The sequence below is a fragment of the Scyliorhinus torazame genome, chromosome 29 (assembly GCF_047496885.1).
Source record: "Scyliorhinus torazame isolate Kashiwa2021f chromosome 29, sScyTor2.1, whole genome shotgun sequence".
Classification (NCBI taxonomy): Eukaryota; Metazoa; Chordata; class Chondrichthyes; order Carcharhiniformes; family Scyliorhinidae; genus Scyliorhinus; species Scyliorhinus torazame.
The window spans coordinates 15187575-15207502 of record NC_092735.1 but is presented as its reverse complement, the minus strand read 5'-3'; the positions used below and the strand labels follow the sequence as shown (position 1 = coordinate 15207502).

Here is a 19928-nt window from a genome sequence, read left to right as displayed (position 1 = left end):
CTCTGGCTTTGCAGCGCTCCCTCATTACTGACCCTCTGACAGTGCGGCACTCCCTCAGTACTGACCCTCTGACAGTGCAGCACTCCCTCAGTACTGACCCTCTAACAGTGCAGCACTCCCTCAGTACTGACCCTCTGACAGTGCAGCACTCCCTCAGTACTGACCCTCTGACAGTGCAGCACTCCCTCAGTACTGACCCTCTGACAGTGCAGCACTCCCTCATTACTGACCCTCTGACAGTGCGGTGCTCCCTCATTACTGACCCTCTGGCAGTGCAGCGCTCCCTCATTACTGACCCTCTGACAGTGCGGCACTCCCTCAGGACTGACCCTCTGACAGTGCGGCACTCCCTCAGTACTGACCCTCTGACAGTGCGGCACTCCCTCAGTACTGACGCTCTGACAGCGCGATGCTCCCTCATTACTGACCCTCTGGCAGTGCAGCGCTCCCTCATTACTGACCCTCTGACAGTGCGGCACTCCCTCAGTACTGACCCTCTGACAGTGCAGCACTCCCTCATTACTGACCCTCTGACAGTGCAGCACTCCCTCAGTACTGACCCTCTGACAGTGCAGCACTCCCTGAGTACTGACCCTCTGACAGTGCTGTGCTCCCTCATTACTGACCCTCTGGCAGTGCAGCGCTCCCTCATTACTGACCCTCTGACAGTGCGGCACTCCCTCAGTACTGACCCTCTGACAGTGCGGCACTCCCTCAGTACTGACCCTCTGACAGTGCGGCACTCCCTCAGTACTGACCCACTGACAGTGCGATGCTCCCTCATTACTGACCCTCTGGCAGTGCAGCGCTCCCTCATTAATGACCCTCTGACAGTGCGGCACTCCCTCAGTACTGACCCTCTGACAGTGCAGCACTTCCTCATCACTGACCCTCTGACAGAGCAGCACTCCCTCAGTACTGACCCTCTGACAGTGCGGCACTCCCTCAGTACTGACCCTCTGACAATGCGATGCTCCCTCATTACTGACCCTCTGACAGTGCAGCACTCCCTCAGTACTGACCCTCTGACAGTGCGGTGCTCCGTCATTACTGATGCTCTGGCAGTGCAGCGCTCCCTCAGTACTGACCCTCTGACAGTGCGGCACTCCCTCAGTACTGACCCTCTGACAATGCGATGCTCCCTCATTACTGACCCTCTGACAGTGCAGCACTCCCTCAGTACTGACCCTCTGACAGTGCGGTGCTCCGTCATTACTGACCCTCTGGCAGTGCAGCGCTCCCTCATTACTGACCCTCTAACAGTGCGGCACTCCCTCAGTACTGACCCTCTGACAGTGCGATGCTCCCTCATTACTGACCCTCTGACAGTGCGGCACTCCCTCAGTACTGACCCTCTGACAGTGCGATGCTCCCTCATTACTGATGCTCTGGCTTTGCAGCGCTCCCTCATTACTGACCCTCTGACAGTGCGGCACTCCCTCAGTCCTGACCCTCTGACAGTGCAGCACTCCCTCAGTACTGACCCTCTAACAGTGCAGCACTCCCTCAGTACTGACCCTCTGACAGTGCAGCACTCCCTCAGTACTGACCCTCTGACAGTGCGGCACTCCCTCAGTACTGACCCTCTGACAGTGCAGCACTGCCTCATTACTGACCCTCTGACAGTGCAGCACTCCCTCAGTACTGACCCTCTGACAGTGCAGCACTCCCTCAGTACTGACCCTGTGACAGTGCAGCACTCCCTCATTACTGACCCTCTGACAGTGCAGCACTCCCTCAGTACTGACCCTATGACAGTGCAGCACTCCCTCAGTACTGACCCTCTGACAGTGCAGCACTCCCTCAGTACTGACCCTCTGACAGTGCGGCACTCCCTCAGTACTGACCCTCTGACAGTGCGGCACTCCCTCAGTACTGACCCTCTGACAGTGCGATGCTCCCTCATTACTGACCCTCTGGTAGTGCAGCGCTCCCTCATTACTGACCCTCTGACAGTGCGGCACTCCCTCAGTACTGACCCTCTGACAGTGCAGCACTCCCTCATTACTGACCCTCTGACAGAGCAGCACTCCCTCAGTACTGACCCTCTGACAGTGCAGCACTCCCTCAGTACTGACCCTCTGACAGTGCGGCACTCCCTCAGTACTGACCCTCTGACAGTGCAGCACTCCATCAGTACTGACCCTCTGACAGTGCAGCACTCCCTCAGTCCTGACCCTCTGACAATGCAGCACTCCCTCATTACTGACCCTCTGACAGTGCAGCACTCCCTCAGTACTGACCCTCTGACAGTGCAGCACTCCCTCAGTACTGACCCTCTGACAGTGCGGCACTCCCTCATTACTGACCCTCTGACAGTGCAGCACTCCTCATTACCGACACTCTGGCAGTGCAGCGTTCCCTCATTACCGACACTCTGACAGTGCAGCACTCCTCATTACCGACACTCTGGCAGTGCAGCGTTCCCTCATTACCGACACTCTGGCAGTGCAGCACTCCCTCAGTACTGACCCTCTCAGTGCAGCGCTCCATCATTACCGACACTCTGGCAGTGCAGCACTCCCTCAGTACTGATCCTCTCAGTGCAGCGCTCCCTCATTACCGACACTCTGACAGTGCAGCGTTCCCTCATTACCGACACTCTGACAGTGCAGCACTCCTCATTACCGACACTCTGGCAGTGCAGCGTTCCCTCATTACCGACACTCTGGCAGTGCAGCACTCCCTCAGTACTGACCCTCTCAGTGCAGCGCTCCATCATTACCGACACTCTGGCAGTGCAGCACTCCCTCAGTACTGATCCTCTCAGTGCAGCGCTCCCTCATTACCGACACTCTGGCAGTGCAGCACTCCCTCATTACTGCCCCTCCGACGGTGCAGCACTCCCTCAGTACCGACCCTCTGACAGCAGAGCACTCCCTCAGTACTGCCCCTCCGACAGTGCAGCTCTTCCTCATTACTGACCCTCTGACAATGCAGCACTCCCTCAGTACTGACCCTCTGAACGTGCGGCGCACCCTCAGTACTGACCCTCTGACAGTGCGGCTCTCCCTCATTACTGACCCTCTGACAATGCAGCACTCCCTCTGTACTGACCCTCCGACAATGCAGCACTCCCTCAGTACTGCTCCTTCAACTGTGCAGCTCCCCCTCAGTACTGACCTTCTAACAGTGCAGCACTCCCTCAGTACTGACCCTGTGGCAGTGCAGCACACCCTCAGTACTGACCCTCTGACAGTGCAGCACTCCCTCAGTACTGGCCCTCTGACAGTTGCAGCACTCCCTCAGTACTGACCCTCTGACAATGCGGCGCACCCTCAGTATTGACCCTCTGACAGTGCAGCGCTCCCTCAGTACTGACCGTGTGACAGTGCAGCACTCACTCAGTACTGACCCTCTGACAGTGCAGCACTCCCTCAGTACTGACCCTCTGACAGTGCAGCACTCGCTCAGTACTGACCCTCTGACAGTGCAGCACTCCCTCAGTACTGACCCTCTGACAGTGCAGCACTCCCTCAGTACTGACCATGTGACAGTGCAGCACTCACTCAGTACCGACCCTCTGACAGCAGAGCACTCCCTCAGTACTGACCCTCTGACAGTGCAGCACTCGCTCAGTACTGACCCTCTGACAGTGCAGCACTCCCTCAGTACTGACCGTGTGACAGTGCAGCACTCCCTCAGTACCGACCCTCTGACAGTGCAGCTCTCCCTCAGTACTGACCCTATGACAGTGCAGCACTCCCTCAGTACTGCCTCTCCGACAATGCAGCATTTCCTCAGTACTGACCCTCTGACAGTGCAGCACTCCCTCAGTATTGGCCCTCTGACAGAGGAGCACTCCCTCAGTACTGACCCTCTGACAGTGCAGCACTCCCTCAGTGCTGACCCTCTGACAGTGCAGCACTCCCTCAGTACAGACCCTCTGACAGTGCAGCACTCCCTCACTGCTGACCCTCTGACAGTGCAGCACTCCCTCAGTACAGACCCTCTGACAGTGCAGCACTCCCTCAATACTGGCCCTCTGGCAGTGCAGCACACCCTCAGTACTGACCCTCTGACAGTGCAGCACTCCCTCAGTACTGACCCTCTGACAGTGCAGCACTCCCAAAGAAATGACCCTCTGACAGTGCAGCACTCCCTCATTACTGACCCTCTGACAGAGCAGCACTCCCTCAGTACTGACCCTCTGACAGTGCAGCACTCCCTCAGTACTGACCCTCTGACAGTGCGGCACTCCCTCAGTACTGACCCTCTGACAGTGCAGCACTCCATCAGGACTGACCCTCTGACAGTGCAGCACTCCCTCAGTCCTGACCCTCTGACAATGCAGCACTCCCTCATTACTGACCCTCTGACAGTGCAGCACTCCCTCAGTACTGACCCTCTGACAGTGCAGCACTCCCTCAGTACTGACCCTCTGACAGTGCGGCACTCCCTCAGTACTGACCCTCTGACAGTGCAGCACTCCCTCAGTACTGACCCTCTGACAGTGCGGCACTCCCTCATTACTGACCCTCTGACAGTGCAGCACTCCTCATTACCGACACTCTGGCAGTGCAGCACTCCCTCAGTACTGACCCTCTCAGTGCAGCGCTCCCTCATTACCGACACTCTGGCAGTGCAGCACTCCCTCAGTACTGATCCTCTCAGTGCAGCGCTCCCTCATTACCGACACTCTGGCAGTGCAGCACTCCCTCATTACTGACCCTCTGACAGTGCAGCACTCCCTCATTACTGACCCCCCAACATAGCAGCATACTTCAGTACTGCCCCTCCGACGGTGCAGCACTCCCTCAGTACCGACCCTCTGACAGCAGAGCACTCCCTCAGTACTGCCCCTCCGACAGTGCAGCTCTTCCTCATTACTGACCCTCTGACAATGCAGCACTCCCTCAGTACTGACCCTCTGAACGTGCGGCGCACCCTCAGTAGTGACCCTCTCAGTGCAGCGCTCCCTCATTACCGTCACTCTGACAATGCAGCACTCCCTCAGTACTGACCCTCTGAACCTGCGGCGCACCCTCAGTACTGAACGTGTGACAGTGCAACACGCCCTCAGTACTGACCCTCTGACAGTGCGGCTCTCCCTCATTACTGACCCTCTGACAATGCAGCACTCCCTCTGTACTGACCCTCCGACAATGCAGCACTCCCTCAGTACTGCTCCTTCAACTGTGCAGCACACCCTCAGTACTGACCCTCTGACAGTGCAGCACTCCCTCAGTACTGACCCTCTGACAGTGATGCACTCCCTCAGTACTGACCCTCTGACAGTGCAGCACTCCCTCAGTACTGGCCCTTCAACTGTGCAGCTCCCCCTCAGTACTGACCTTCTGACAGTGCAGCACTCCCTCAGTACTGACCCTGTGACAGTGCAGCACACCCTCAGTACTGACCCTCTGACAGTGCAGCACTCCCTCAGTACTGGCCCTCTGACAGTTGCAGCACTCCCTCAGTACTGACCCTCTGACAATGCGGCGCACCCTCAGTATTGACCCTCTGACAGTGCAGCGCTCCCTCAGTACTGACCTTGTGACAGTGCAGCACTCACTCAGTACTGACCCTCTGACAGTGCAGCACTCCCTCAGTACTGACCCTCTGACAGTGCAGCACTCCCTCAGTACTGACCCTCTGACAGTGCAGCACTCCCTCAGTACTGACCCTCTGACAGTGCAGCACTCCCTCAGTACTGACCATGTGACAGTGCAGCACTCGCTCAGAACCGACCCTCTGACAGTGCAGCTCTCCCTCAGTACTGACCCTATGACAGTGCAGCACTCCCTCAGTACTGCCTCTCCGACAATGCAGCATTTCCTCAGTACTGACCCTCTGACAGTGCAGCACTCCCTCAGTACTGACCCTCTGACAGTGCAGCACTCCCTCAGTATTGGCCCTCTGACAGAGGAGCACTCCCTCAGTACTGACCCTCTGACAGTGCAGCACTCCCTCAGTACTGACCCTCTGACAGTGCAGCACTCCCTCAGTACAGACCCTCTGACAGTGCAGCACTCCCTCAGTGCTGACCCTCTGACAGTGCAGCACTCCCTCAGTACAGACACTCTGACAGTGCAGCACTCCCTCAGTACTGGCCCTCTGGCAGTGCAGCACACCCTCAGTACTGACCCTCTGACAGTGCAGCACTCCCTCAGTACTGACCCTCTGACAGTGCAGCACTCCCTAAGTAATGACCCTCAGGCAGTGCAGCACTCCCTCAGTACTGACGCACTGACAGTGCGGCACTCCCTCAGTACTGACCCTCTGACAGTGCAGCACTCCCTCAGTGCTGACCCTCTGACAGTGCAGCACTCCCTCAGTACAGACCCTCTGACAGTGCAGCACTCCCTCAGTACTGGCCCTCTGACAGTGCAGCACACCCTCAGTACTGACCCTCTGACAGTGCAGCACTCCCTCAGTACTGACCTTCTGACAGTGCAGCACTCCCTAAGTAATGACCCTCAGACAGTGCGGCACTCCCTCAGTACTGGCTCTCTGACAGAGCAGGCAGCAGAGGGAGATGCGAGGGGTGTACAGAGGAAGGCGTGGGTAAGGGGAATATGTCCAGTCTTGATAATGTGGTACGTAGTGAGAAACTCTTTAACTGATTCAAATAAGTTAACAATATAATCAACAGCAGCACAAAATAGATTTTATTTAATCCTTCAATATGATGTTTCTTCCACTGACTGCCCTGTATTTAAGGTCACGCTGGCCTTCTCAGGGATGGTGTGTGTGTGTGTGTGTGTGTGTGTGTGGGCTCGCGCGTGGGACTGGGGTTCGGAGAGAGGGGGCTGGCGGGATGTGTGGGAGACAGAAGGTGCTGGATTTACGGTGGGGATTATGGGGGCCGGTGGGGAAAGCAATGTGATGTGCCGGACGTAGCAAGATCGTTAAACTTGCTGAGGACACAAAGATACATCGGAAAGTAAATTGTGAGGAGGAGGTTAGGGGGTTATAGACGAACATAGAGAGGTTAAGTGAGTGGACAAATCTCTTGCCAATGTGAAATTCTCCATTTTGGCTGGAAGTATAATAAAGAACTTTGTTCTCCAAAGAATGAGAGATTGCAGATCTCTGAGGTGCTGAGGGATCTGGGCATCCTAATGCATAAATCCCAAAAGGTTGGTATATAGGCACAGCAAGTAATTGGGAAAGCTAATAGAATGTTATTGTTATTCACGAGGGGAATTGTGAAGTAGGGAGGTTATGCTTCAGTTGCACAGGGTATTGGTAAGACCACGGGTAGATTCTCCAGTGCCCAAGGCTGCGAACGGGAATTCCCGTTTGGGCAGATAATGGGGCGCCCTCCACAAACCCCACCCCCCCCTCCACCGCCAGTATCCTCAGCGCGCTACCCACCCCCGCACCGATTTGCAGCCATTTCAATTAACAGGCTGGTCGCCCGATTCATCCCCCCCCCCCCCCCCACACCCCCCTCACTGGCGGGCCTTGGTACGAGTTTGCCCAAATTTGGCCCTGATGCGGTGGACCCGAAGGCGGGGCAAGGGGGTCGGTGCATAACTGAGGCGCCCTCCCCTCCCTCAAAGTCTAATGGAAGGCCCCCGCCTCACCCCCAGAATGCTAATCCTGCTCCTCCCCCCACGGCTGACGGGTAGGGGCATCCTCGCTCCCACCACGGGAATAACTGGTCAGCCCCCTCACAGCACACACGCGTGAGGGTGACTCGACCTCCGCCCCCCACGGGCCCCCCTTCACCAACCTCCCCGTGCTGGGCAGGATTACCGTTGTTGGGGGGTGCGGGGGGGAAGGTTGAACCTTTACTTTATTCCCATGGTGGGGGGGGGGGGGTTGCGCCTTCTTGTCAGCTGGGGGGGGGGGGGGCAGGACTAGCATTGTTGCCGGGGGGGGGGGGGGGGGGGGGAGGAGAGGGGGGGGCAGGACTAGCATTGTTGCCGGGGGGGGGGGCAGAACTAGCGTTGCTGCCGGGGGGGGGGGGGGGGGGTTGCGAGCAGCCGGACCTCAGGATCGGGTCGCCCAGAATGGTGGCACGGTTCCGATGGAATCCGGCGGGCTCTCCACAATGGTTAAGGAGAGAGACTCACATCTCCCAGACCCGGTTCTCCTCTGGAGGAAGCACTTAGTGTCCCGGGCGGAGGAGCCAGGCCCACATCCACAAGGACCAGTGTTGTGCACAATGCCGGTATTCCTATTTAAGGAAAGATAGAAATGCGTCGGAAGCCATTCAGAGAAGGTTCACTCGACTAATACCAGAAATGGCGAATAGTCTTCTGAGGAAAGGTTGGAGAGGTGAGGTTTCTATCCACCGAAGTTCAGAAGAGTAAGAGGCAACTTGATTGAACCCTTTCCCATCCTGAGGGTTGTTGACAGGGATGTGCAGAGGATGTTTCCTCTTGTGGGAGGATCTAGAGCAAGGGGTCACAGTTTAAAAATTAAGACACAGATGAGGAGAATTTCCTCTGAGGGTCGTAGGTCTCTGGGACTTTCTTTCTCAAAGGCAGTGGAAGCAGAACCATTGAATATTTTAAGGCAGGGTGAGCTAGATTTTTTTTTACGGAAGAGTACCCAATTCATTTTTTCCAATTCAGGGGCAGTTTAGCGTGGCCAATCCACCTACCCTGCACAGCTTTGGGTTGTGGGGGCGAAACCCACGCAGACACGGGGAGGATGTGCAAACTCCACACGGACAGTGAGTGACCCAGAGCCGGGATCGAACCCGGGTGTTCAGCGGCGTGAAGCAGCAGTACTAACCACTGCGCCACCGTGCTCGGGCTAGATAGATTCTACTCCTGCTCCCAATTGTGTTTTTTGTTTGTTTGTTAGAGTAGCGGGGGGGGGGGTGGGGGGTGTTGACAAGGAGCAGCGCCAGGACTTTGGAATCAAGAACACAATTTCTAAATTTACAGCTGACACCAAACTGGAGGAGGGCAGTCATCAGTGAGGAGGACGCGGCTAATTCAAATGTTCATCCTGATCCCGTGTGTCTCAGAGCTCACAATCGTCCACACAATGGCAGTCACGCAAAGCCCCCTTCCTCCCCTCCCCCCGTGACCGCCCCCCCAAGGGCACTCCCCCCCCCCCACCTTGTTAGTGCCCGGCAGGCCAAGCTCCCAGATCATCCTGCAGCACTTTGCGCTCGCCGTGTCGATTGATACAGTCTTTAGCGGTTTCCAGGATGGCAAGGAGCCTGCGGTTAAGAGCGATGAGGTGAGGCTCACTCAGGATGGGGGCGAGCCCGTCACTCTGCAGCGATTCTCTCATCGCGTCACTCAGCCTGTAGCTCTCGGTGGACAGAAGTTGCAGGCGGAGAAAGGTCCCTCTCCGTATTCTGTACAGCAACAACAAACATCATATTCAGGGAGGCATCAAAACAAAATAAAAACACGAGAAACAGCTCAACAACAATCTCTATCTCCACCTTTTGGCCCTGGGTTTCAGGCTGTAGAATAGGTCAAAGGGCACAGACTCTCTGGAGTCACAGGGCATGAACTGTGGGAGGTCAAAGGGCCTGGACTGTGGGAGGTCAAAGGGCATGAACTGTGGGAGGTCAAAGGGCCTGGACTGTGGGAGGACAAACGCCAGTGACAGGAAGTGACAATTCACAAACAGGAAGGAAAGAAATGAAATAAGAGGGTGTGGCGGAGGGGAGAAATTTGTTAATTTGGAGCCTGATTGGTGAGGGGGAGAATCGGCGGGCTGAAGGGACTCTCTCTTTGGAGTCGCTGGTGCAGGAACTATGGCGTGGAGAGTGACAGGGCAGGCTTATTCTGAGTTAGGTTCTGGTGTCTCATCAGTGGAATGCAGAGCCCTCAGCAGGTCCTCCTCGATGGGCCTGTTGTAACCAGGGTTGCCAACTGCGATTCAATGTATTCCTGGAGGTTCCATCACATGATTCGCCCCCGCGTTCCAGCCAATAGTCGGCCAACACATCTGTCCTTGTGACTCACGAACCTCCTCCGCCAATTAGAAAGCAAAAAGATTCATTACCCTATTGGATAACAGACGACTATCAGCCCGCCAGCATTTTTGACCTATTTCAATGGTTTGATATCTGGTGAAGAGAAATATTCAAAGAAAATGACAACAAAAAACCTTCTATAATGTCCCGATGATTTCTCTCCAGGGTCACACATCCTGTGAGATTGACCTTTGATTCCTGGAGACTCCAGGACAATCCTGGAGGGTTGGCGACCTCGGTTGTTATTGGGCGTGTGTAATGGACGGGGTTGGAAGTTGGCCTTACCTGCAGCATTGCTGGAGAGGGACCAGGATCGAAGGCTCATCCTGAGAGTGTCTCCCGAACCTTGAAAAATAAGGCAAGAAGCTGATTGAACACTTGCACCCAGGTACTCGCACCTCCCTGCACAGGTCACACCTTCAACTGCAGCAATAGAAACAGAAAACCAGAAATTCCTTCCCGGCTGAAGGGCCACTTGGGGGAACATTCAAAATGCTGAAAGCAAGGAGATTGGAAGAATGGGCTGGAGCAGGAATCCTGTCCCTTCATCACCGGGTCCTCGCGGTTTTATCAAACTCTTGTCTTTGTTAGTGCTCCCCGTCTTTTTATTACCCAAAGCTGTGGCTTCAGTACCAAAGTTTAAGTTCTGAAACCGTTGGACTCGACGTCGAATCTGGAAGACAATAAAATGCCAAATCACAAGATGGAGTGATGTTCCTCAAGCTTACGCAAAGTTTCATCTCAACATTGCAGACCGAGGACAGAGAGATCAGCGCGAGAGTCGGTGAATTAAAATGGCAGGCAACCGGTAGTGATGTATGCAGACTGAATGGAGGTGTTTCGCAAAGCGGTCACCCAATCTGCCAAGGACGAGACCACATGGTGAAAAGGGAATACAGTGAGCGAGATTGAAAGACGCAAATGTAAACCATTAATTCAACAGAAAAACACTGAAGGTGCCGGAAATCTGAAATAAAAGCAGAGAATACTGGAAACGTTTAGCAGGTCAGATCTGTTCTGATGAAGTCATTGACCTGAAATGTTAATTCTTTCTCTCTCCACGGATTTTATCAGGCCTGCTGAGTGTTATGTGTTGTCAATGAATCCGTGTTTCTATTGGGAAGGAATGTTTGGGGCTTTGGAGTGTGAGAAAAATTAGCAGATTCTGCATCTTCTACATTTGCCTGGAAAGGCATCATGGGAAAGGGAGGGAGTGTTGGGGATGATTTCGGAGAGGACCAGAGGGGAAGTTCTTTCGGAATGCTGTCAGTGGAGGGGAGGAGGAGATTGGACACATGTGAGGGGGCCTAGGTATGGAAAAAGGAAGACGCATCAGAAGTGATGCTGTGGAAAGTTGCATCATCAGAACAGAGGCGATGGAGACGGAGACACTGGGAGAGCGGAGTTGTGGGAATGGGGTGCGAGGAAGTGTAGTCACTGCAGCTATGGGAGTCAGTGAGCTTATAGTGAATGTGGACTGATAGACTATTCCCATGGAGACAGGGAAGTCAAGGAAGAGTCCAGTTGCAGCTATTTTAATTCTTCACCTTGCTCTCATGCTGATCTCTCTGTCCTCGGTCTGCACTGTTCCAATGAAGGTCAGCGCATGCTTGAGGAACATCACCTTTCCATCTTTCCATTTGGCACTTTAGTCTTCTGAACTCAACATTGAGTTCAGCTATTTCACACCATAATCTCTGCTCCCGTTTTATTTCCTTCCCTTTGCAGGTTTCGCTTTTGCTCACATTTCCTCTTGTTTTTGCTCTCGGGCAGCAGCTATTTCTCATTCTGCCGTTCGCATCTCCTCTAGACCCAACTTTTGTTTCTTTACTTGACCCGTTACCACCTCCCTGTGGTCTTGCCCACCAACTTTACCTTCTGTGATTCATTACCGAGTCCTGTGTTTCATTACCGAGTGTGGTAGTATGTATTGGGGGTCATGTGGGACTGGAAGCCCTAATGTCATTGGCTGACAGATCCCGGGTCCTGGTTGGCCGTTGACCTCATACTCCGCCCTGAAGGCGAAGTATAAGAAGCCGGTGCCTTCCCCCGCAGGCCAGTTTACTATCGGGCTGCTGGGGAACAGACATGCTTAATAAAGCCTCATCGACTTCACTCTATTTGTCTCACGGAGTCTTTGTGCGCCACACCGAGTCCTGTGTTTCATTACCAATTCCTGTGTTTCATTACCGAGCTCTGTGATTCATTACCGAGCTCTGTGATTCATTACCAAGTCCTGTGATTCATTACCAAGTCCTGTGATTCATTACTGAGCTCTGCGTTTCATTACCGAGTCCTGTGTTTCATTACCGAGTCCTGAGTTTCATTACCGAGCCCTGCGTTTCATTAACAAGTCCTGCGTTTCATTACCGAGTCCTGCATTTCATTACCGAGTCCTGCGTTTTATTACCGCATCCTGTGTTTTATTACCAAGCTCTGTGTTTCATTAGTGAGCCCTGTGATTCATTACCAAACCCTGTGTTTTATTACCGAGCCCTGCGTTTCATTAGCGACCCCTGCTTTTCATTAACGAGTCATGCATTTCATTGCCAAGCCCTGCATTTCATTATCGAGCCCTGCGTTTCATTATCGAGACCTGCGTTTTATTACCGAGTCCTGCGTTTTATTACCGAGTCCTGCGTTTTATTACCGAGTCCTGCGTTTTAATAATGTGCCTGTGTTTTATTACCGAGTCCTGTGTGTTAATAATGTGCCCTGTGTTTTATTACCGGGTCTTGCGTTTTAATAATGTGTTTTGTGTTTTATTATCGAGTCCTATGTCAGTATGTCTGATCCAGGCAATACTTCGTGTTTGCTCCAGTCACTCACCCGCGTCCATTGTCTAAGTGAAGGATAAAGCTTTTATTCCCAAATTTCTGAAATGTTTCATAATGATGTCGGTCCATGTTCCCTGCAGAAAGGACACAGAGAGCGGAGACGAGTTAATCCAGTTTGGGAATGGAGGGCCTGAGAGGCAACTTTTCAATAAACGCGCAGGGGAAGGCAAGATGGGGGGGGGGGGGGGGGGATTGGAGCCTCAGCAGCTTTTAAAGGGCAACAACAGGGCAGAAGCTCTTACTACTGCGCTCAGCAGCCAGGCAACCGGATGTTGGGGGAGGGGTCACTGACTACCGGATGTTGGGGGAGGGGTCACTGGCTACTGGATGTTGAGAGTGTCACTGGCTACTAGATGTTGGGGGAGGGGGTCACTACGCTGGATACTGGGAGGACGGTGCGGGGTGAGGGTGGGGAGTCTGGTTTAATCCCAGACTCTGCGAGGGACATGGATGGGGTTGGCAGAGTTTGTGTCCAGGACTGAAGACAATGGCAGCGACACACTCGCCCCCACATACACACACAACTCCCCCACTCAGACATGTCCCCACCCACACACACAGACATGCCCCCACTCAACCCAAACACCAGCCACCGCCCACCGCAGACTCGTTCCCCGCCCAACACCCACACGTCCCCCCCCACCCCCCCCCACCCCACCCCCCCCCCCACCCCCAGTCAGACTCGCCTCCTCAACCCACACACACGCAGATGTGCTCTCACCCATCAGGAAGTCCAGGATGGTCATGTCTATGACATCGAGCAGCCGGCTCCCGTGCTTGTAAGGCGGAGTTTTCTTAATTTGATCACAGTAATCGGGGTCCACCTCCCACCTGAAATAGAGAGAGTGAGAAGTGACAAGAAGGCAGCTTGGGTGAGGGAGCAGGGAAGGTGACCCAGAGGAGAGGAAGGGGCTTGCGGGGAGGGAGAGGGGTGGGGAGAGGAGTAGGGAGAAGTGGGGAGGTAGAGGAAGGGAGAGGTGGTTGAGGGAGGGAGAGGTGGAGGAGGGCAGGGGAGGGTTGTGTAGAGAGGGATAGAAGGCAGAGAGGAAGGGGAGGAGCAGTGGAGGGAGGGAAGGGTGGAGGGAGGGAAGGATGGACGGGGCAGAGGTGTGAGGACAGAGGGAGGAGGCGGAGAGGTGTGGAAGGGAGAGGCGCTACAAGTGTTTGCGTTTGGGGATACCGGGAGTGCTGATGTTCTGGGGTACAGTAGGCTGGTTTTGGGGCAGCACGGTAGCACAGTGGTTAGCACTGTTGCGTCACAGCTCCAGGGTCCCAGGTTCGATTCCCGGCTTGGGTCGCTGTCTGTGCGGAGTCTGCATGTTCTCCCCGTGAGTGCGTGGGTTTCCTCCGGGTGCTCCGGTTTCCTCCCACAAGTCCCGAAAGACGTGCTGGTTAGGTGAATTGGACATTCTGAATTCTCCCTCCGTGTACCCGGACAGGCCGGAGTGTCAGACGGGCTGTTTGAGGTACAGGGGTTGCACTCACTTGGCTTTCTTGGTTTTGTGGTATGAGCGCCTCCAGGGGTTCCTCCAGGACAGTCTCTTGGCCAGGTTAACATCAGGCAAATAGGCGGCCATGGATCCCTCCAGTAAATGAGGTTTTCCACACAGCGGATGCTCCATGTCACAGTAATAGGAGCAGTCGCCATAGAAACAAACATTGTTCGCTGAGAGAGAAAGACAATTGTTCATGTCAAAATCCTCAGCAGGTCTCTATCCCCTCCCAGTGTCTCCACCCCCTCCCCTCCCAGTGTCTCTACCCCCTCCCCTCCGAGTGTCTCTACCCCCCTCCCAGTGTCTCTACTCCCCTCCCGTCCCAGTGTCTCTACCCCCCTCCCAGTGTCTCTACCCCCCCGCCCAGTGTCTCCACCCCCCTCCCCTCCCAGTGTCTCAACCCCCTCCTCTCCCAGTGTCTCTACTCCCCTCCCCTCCCAGTGTCTCTACCCCCCTCCCAATGTCTCTACTCCCCTCCCCTCCCAGTGTCTCTACCCCCCTCCCAATGTCTCTACTCCCCTCCCCTCCCAGTGTCTCTACCCCCTCCCAATGTCTCTACTCCCCTCCCCTCCCAGAGTCTCTACCCCCTCCTCTCCCAATGTCTCTATCCCCAGTGTCTCTACCCCCTCACCTCCCAGTGTCTCTACCCCCCTCCCAGTGTCTCTACCCCCCTCCCAGTGTCTCTACCCCCTTCCCCTCCCAGTGTCTCTACTCCCCTCCCCTCCCAGTGTCTGTACCCCCCTCCCAGTGTCTCTACCCCCCTCCCCTCCCAGTGTCTCTACCCCCTCCCAGTGTCTCTACCCCCCTCCCCTCCCAGTGTCTTTACCCCCCACCCAATGTCTCTACCCCCCTCCCCTCCCAGTGTCTCTACCCCCCACCCAATGTCTCTACTCCCCTCCCCTCCCAGTGTCTCTACCCCCCTCCCAATGTCTCTACTCCCCTCCCCTCCCAGTGTCTCTACCCCCCTCCCAATGTCTCTACTCCCCTCCCCTCCCATAGTCTCTACCCCCTCCTCTCCCAGTGTCTCTATCCCCTCACCTCCCAGTGTCTCTACCCACCTCCCAGTGTCTCTACCCACCTCCCAGTGTCTCTACCCCCCTCCCAGTGTCTCTACCTCCCTCCCAGTGTCTCTACCCCCTCCCCTCCCAGTGTCTCTACCCCCCTCCCAGTGTCTCTAACCCCCCGCCCAGTGTCTCTACCCCCCTCCCCTCCCAGTGTCTCTATCCCCCCCCTCCCAGTGTCTCTACCCCCCTCCCCTCCCAGTGTCTCTAACCCCCCGCCCAGTGTCTCTACCCCCCCCTCCCAGTGTCTCTACCCCCCTCCCCTCCCAGTGTCTCAATCCCCTCCTCTCCCAGTGTCTCTACCCCCTCCCCTCCCAGTGTCTCTACCCCCCTCCCAGTCTCTCTATCCCCTCCCCGGGTCTCTACCCCCTCCCCTCCCAGTGTCTCTACTCCCTCCCCTCCCAGTGTCTCTATCCCCTCCCTGAGTCTCTACCCCCTCCCCTCCCAGTGTCTCTACACCCTCCCCTCCCACTGTCTCTACGCCCCTCCCCTCCCAGTGTCTCTACCCCCCGCCCCGTGTCTCTACCCCCCTCCCAGTGTCTCTACACCCCTCCCAGTGTCTCTACACCCCTCCCAGTGTCTCTACCCCCCTCCCAGTGTCTCTACCCCCCTCCCAGTGTCTCTACACCCCTCCCAGTGTCTCTACCCCCCTCCCAGTGTCTCTACGCCCCTCCACTCCCAGTGTCTCTACCCCCCCGCCCAGTGTCTCTACCCCCCCTCCCAGTGTCGCTACCCCCTCCCAGTGTCTCTACACCCCTCCCAGTGTCTCTACCCCCCTCCCAGTGTCTCTACCCCCCTCCCAGTGTCTCTACCCCCCTCCCAGTGTCTCTACCCCCCTCCCAGTGTCTCTACCCCCCTCCACTCCCAGTGTCTCTACTCCCTCTCCTCCCAGTGTCTCTATCCCCTCCCTGAGTCTCTACCCCCTCCCCTCCCAGTGTCTCTACGCCCCTCCCCTCCCACTGTCTCTACGCCCCTCCCCTCCCAGTGTCTCTACCCCCCGCCCCGTGTCTCTACCACCCTCCCAGTGTCTCTACACCCCTCCCAGTGTCTCTACCCCCCTCCCAGTGTCTCTACCCCCCTCCACTCCCAGTGTCTCTACCCCCCCCGCCCAGTGTCTCTACCCCCCTCCCAGTGTCGCTACCCCCTCCCAGTGTCTCTACACGCCTCCCAGTGTCTCTACACGCCTCCCAGTGTCTCTACCCCCCTCCCAGTGTCTCTACCCCCCTCCCAGTGTCTCTACCCCCCTCCCAGTGTCTCTACCCCCCTCCCAGTGTCTCTACCCCCCTCCCAGTGTCTCTACCCCCCTCCCAGTGTCTCTACCCCCCTCCGAGTGTCTCTACCCCCCTCCCAGTGTCTCTACTCCCCTCCCGTCCCAGTGTCTCTACCCCCCTCCCAGTGTCTCTACCCCCCCGCCCAGTGTCTCCACCCCCCTCCCCTCCCAGTGTCTCAACCCCCTCCTCTCCCAGTGTCTCTACTCCCCTCCCCTCCCAGTGTCTCTACCCCCCTCCCAATGTCTCTACTCCCCTCCCCTCCCAGTGTCTCTACCCCCCTCCCAATGTCTCTACTCCCCTCCCCTCCCAGTGTCTCTACCCCCTCCCAATGTCTCTACTCCCCTCCCCTCCCAGAGTCTCTACCCCCTCCTCTCCCAATGTCTCTATCCCCAGTGTCTCTACCCCCTCACCTCCCAGTGTCTCTACCCCCCTCCCAGTGTCTCTACCCCCCTCCCAGTGTCTCTACCCCCTTCCCCTCCCAGTGTCTCTACTCCCCTCCCCTCCCAGTGTCTGTACCCCCCTCCCAGTGTCTCTACCCCCCTCCCCTCCCAGTGTCTCTACCCCCTCCCAGTGTCTCTACCCCCCTCCCCTCCCAGTGTCTTTACCCCCCACCCAATGTCTCTACCCCCCTCCCCTCCCAGTGTCTCTACCCCCCACCCAATGTCTCTACTCCCCTCCCCTCCCAGTGTCTCTACCCCCCTCCCAATGTCTCTACTCCCCTCCCCTCCCAGTGTCTCTACCCCCCTCCCAATGTCTCTACTCCCCTCCCCTCCCAGAGTCTCTACCCCCTCCTCTCCCAGTGTCTCTATCCCCTCACCTCCCAGTGTCTCTACCCACCTCCCAGTGTCTCTACCCACCTCCCAGTGTCTCTACCCCCCTCCCAGTGTCTCTACCTCCCTCCCAGTGTCTCTACCCCCTCCCCTCCCAGTGTCTCTACCCCCCTCCCAGTGTCTCTAACCCCCCGCCCAGTGTCTCTACCCCCCTCCCCTCCCAGTGTCTCTATCCCCCCCCTCCCAGTGTCTCTACCCCCCTCCCCTCCCAGTGTCTCTAACCCCCCGCCCAGTGTCTCTACCCCCCCCCTCCCAGTGTCTCTACCCCCCTCCCCTCCCAGTGTCTCAATCCCCTCCTCTCCCAGTGTCTCTACCCCCTCCCCTCCCAGTGTCTCTACCCCCCTCCCAGTCTCTCTATCCCCTCCCCGGGTCTCTACCCCCTCCCCTCCCAGTGTCTCTACTCCCTCCCCTCCCAGTGTCTCTATCCCCTCCCTGAGTCTCTACCCCCTCCCCTCCCAGTGTCTCTACACCCTCCCCTCCCACTGTCTCTACGCCCCTCCCCTCCCAGTGTCTCTACCCCCCGCCCCGTGTCTCTACCCCCCTCCCAGTGTCTCTACACCCCTCCCAGTGTCTCTACACCCCTCCCAGTGTCTCTACCCCCCTCCCAGTGTCTCTACACCCCTCCCAGTGTCTCTACCCCCCTCCCAGTGTCTCTACGCCCCTCCACTCCCAGTGTCTCTACCCCCCCGCCCAGTGTCTCTACCCCCCCTCCCAGTGTCGCTACCCCCTCCCAGTGTCTCTACACCCCTCCCAGTGTCTCTACCCCCCTCCCAGTGTCTCTACCCCCCTCCCAGTGTCTCTACCCCCCTCCCAGTGTCTCTACCCCCCTCCCAGTGTCTCTACCCCCCTCCCAGTGTCTCTACCCCCCTCCACTCCCAGTGTCTCTACTCCCTCTCCTCCCAGTGTCTCTATCCCCTCCCTGAGTCTCTACCCCCTCCCCTCCCAGTGTCTCTACACCCTCCCCTCCCACTGTCTCTACGCCCCTCCCCTCCCAGTGTCTCTACCCCCCTCCCAGTGTCTCTACCCCCCTCCACTCCCAGTGTCTCTACCCTCCCGCCCAGTGTCTCTACCCCCCTCCCAGTGTCTCTACCCCCCTCCCAGTGTCTCTACCCCCCTCCCAGTCTCTCTACCCCCCTACCAGTGTCTCTACCCCCCTACCAGTGTCTCTACCCCCCTCCCCTCCCAGTGTCTCTACCCCTCCTCCCAGTGTCTCTACCCCCCTCCCAGTGTCGCTACCCCCTCCCAGTGTCTCTACACGCCTCCCAGTGTCTCTACACGCCTCCCAGTGTCTCTACCCCCCTCCCAGTGTCTCTACCCCCCTCCCAGTGTCTCTACCCCCCTCCCAGTGTCTCTACCCCCCTCCCAGTGTCTCTACCCCCCTCCCAGTGTCTCTACCCCCCCTCCCAGTGTCTCTACCCCCCTCCACTCCCAGTGTCTCTACCCCCCCGCCCAGTGTCTCTACCCCCCTCCCAGTGTCTCTACCCCCCTCCCAGTGTCTCTACCCCCTCCCCTCCCAGTGTCTCTACCCCTCCTCCCAGTGTCTCTACCCCTCCTCCCAGTGTCTCTACCCCTCCCAGTGTCTCTACCCTCCTCCCAGTGTCTCTACCCCCCTCCCAGTGTCTCTACCCCCCTCCCAGTGTCTCTACCCCCCTCCACTCCCAGTGTCTCTACCCTCCCGCCCAGTGTCTCTACCCCCCTCCCAGTGTCTCTACCCCCCTCCCAGTGTCTCTACCCCCCTCCCAGTCTCTCTACCCCCCTACCAGTGTCTCTACCCCCCTACCAGTGTCTCTACCCCCCTCCCCTCCCAGTGTCTCTACCCCTCCTCCCAGTGTCTCTACCCCTCCTCCCAGTGTCTCTACCCCTCCTCCCAGATTCTCTACCCCCCTCCCAGTGTCTCTACCCCCTCCCAGCGTCTCTACCCCCCTCCCAGTGTCTCTACCCCCCTCCGTGTCTCTACCCCCTCCCCTCCCAGTGTCTCTACTCCCTCCCCTCCCAGTGTCTGTACCCCCCTCCCAGTGTCTCTACCTCCCTCCCAGTGTCTCTACCCCCCTCCCAGTGTCTCTACCCCCCTCCCAGTGTCTCTACCCCCCTCCCAGTGTCTCTACCCCCCTCCCAGTGTCTCTATCCCCCTCCCAGTGTCTCTATCCCCCTCCCAGTGTCTCTACCCCCTCCCAGTGTCTCTACCCCCTCCACTCCCAGTGTCTCTACCCCCCCGCCCAGTGTCTCTACCCCCCTCCCAGTGTCTCTACCCCCCTCCCAGTGTCTCTACCCCCCTCCCCTCCCAGTGTCTCTACCCCTCCTCCCAGTGTCTCTACCCCTCCTCCCAGTGTCTCTACCCCTCCTCCCAGTGTCTCTACCCCTCCTCCCAGATTCTCTACCCCCCTCCCAGTGTCTCTACCCCCTCCCAGCGTCTCTACCCCCCCTCCCAGTGTCTCTACCCCCCTCCGTGTCTCTACCCCCTCCCCTCCCAGTGTCTCTACTCCCTCCCCTCCCAGTGTCTCTATCCCCTCCCAGTGTCTCTATCCCCTCCCAGTGTCT

The 19928-nt window shown here is 57.2% G+C and overlaps 1 protein-coding gene across 2 annotated transcripts in view; it reads right to left on the bottom strand.

Moving 5' to 3' along the window:
• Window positions 1-9019: 9019 nt before the first annotated feature.
• The window catches only part of LOC140403734 (extracellular serine/threonine protein kinase FAM20C-like), a 32963-nt gene continuing 22054 nt past the window's right edge, over window positions 9020-19928 (bottom strand). Inside the window, exons 6-10 of one of the 2 annotated variants that reach the window (XM_072491894.1) lie at window positions 14221-14401; window positions 13457-13566; window positions 12728-12809; window positions 10184-10243; window positions 9020-9268 (exon numbers count right to left, since the gene is read on the bottom strand). In XM_072491894.1, the coding sequence (XP_072347995.1) occupies window positions 9028-9268; window positions 10184-10243; window positions 12728-12809; window positions 13457-13566; window positions 14221-14401 (674 nt within the window). In that variant the 3' untranslated portion in view covers window positions 9020-9027. Of the gene's footprint in view, window positions 9269-10183; window positions 10244-10263; window positions 10572-12727; window positions 12810-13456; window positions 13567-14220; window positions 14402-19928 lie in introns of those variants that run through there. The other variant, XM_072491895.1, reaches the window with a different exon arrangement.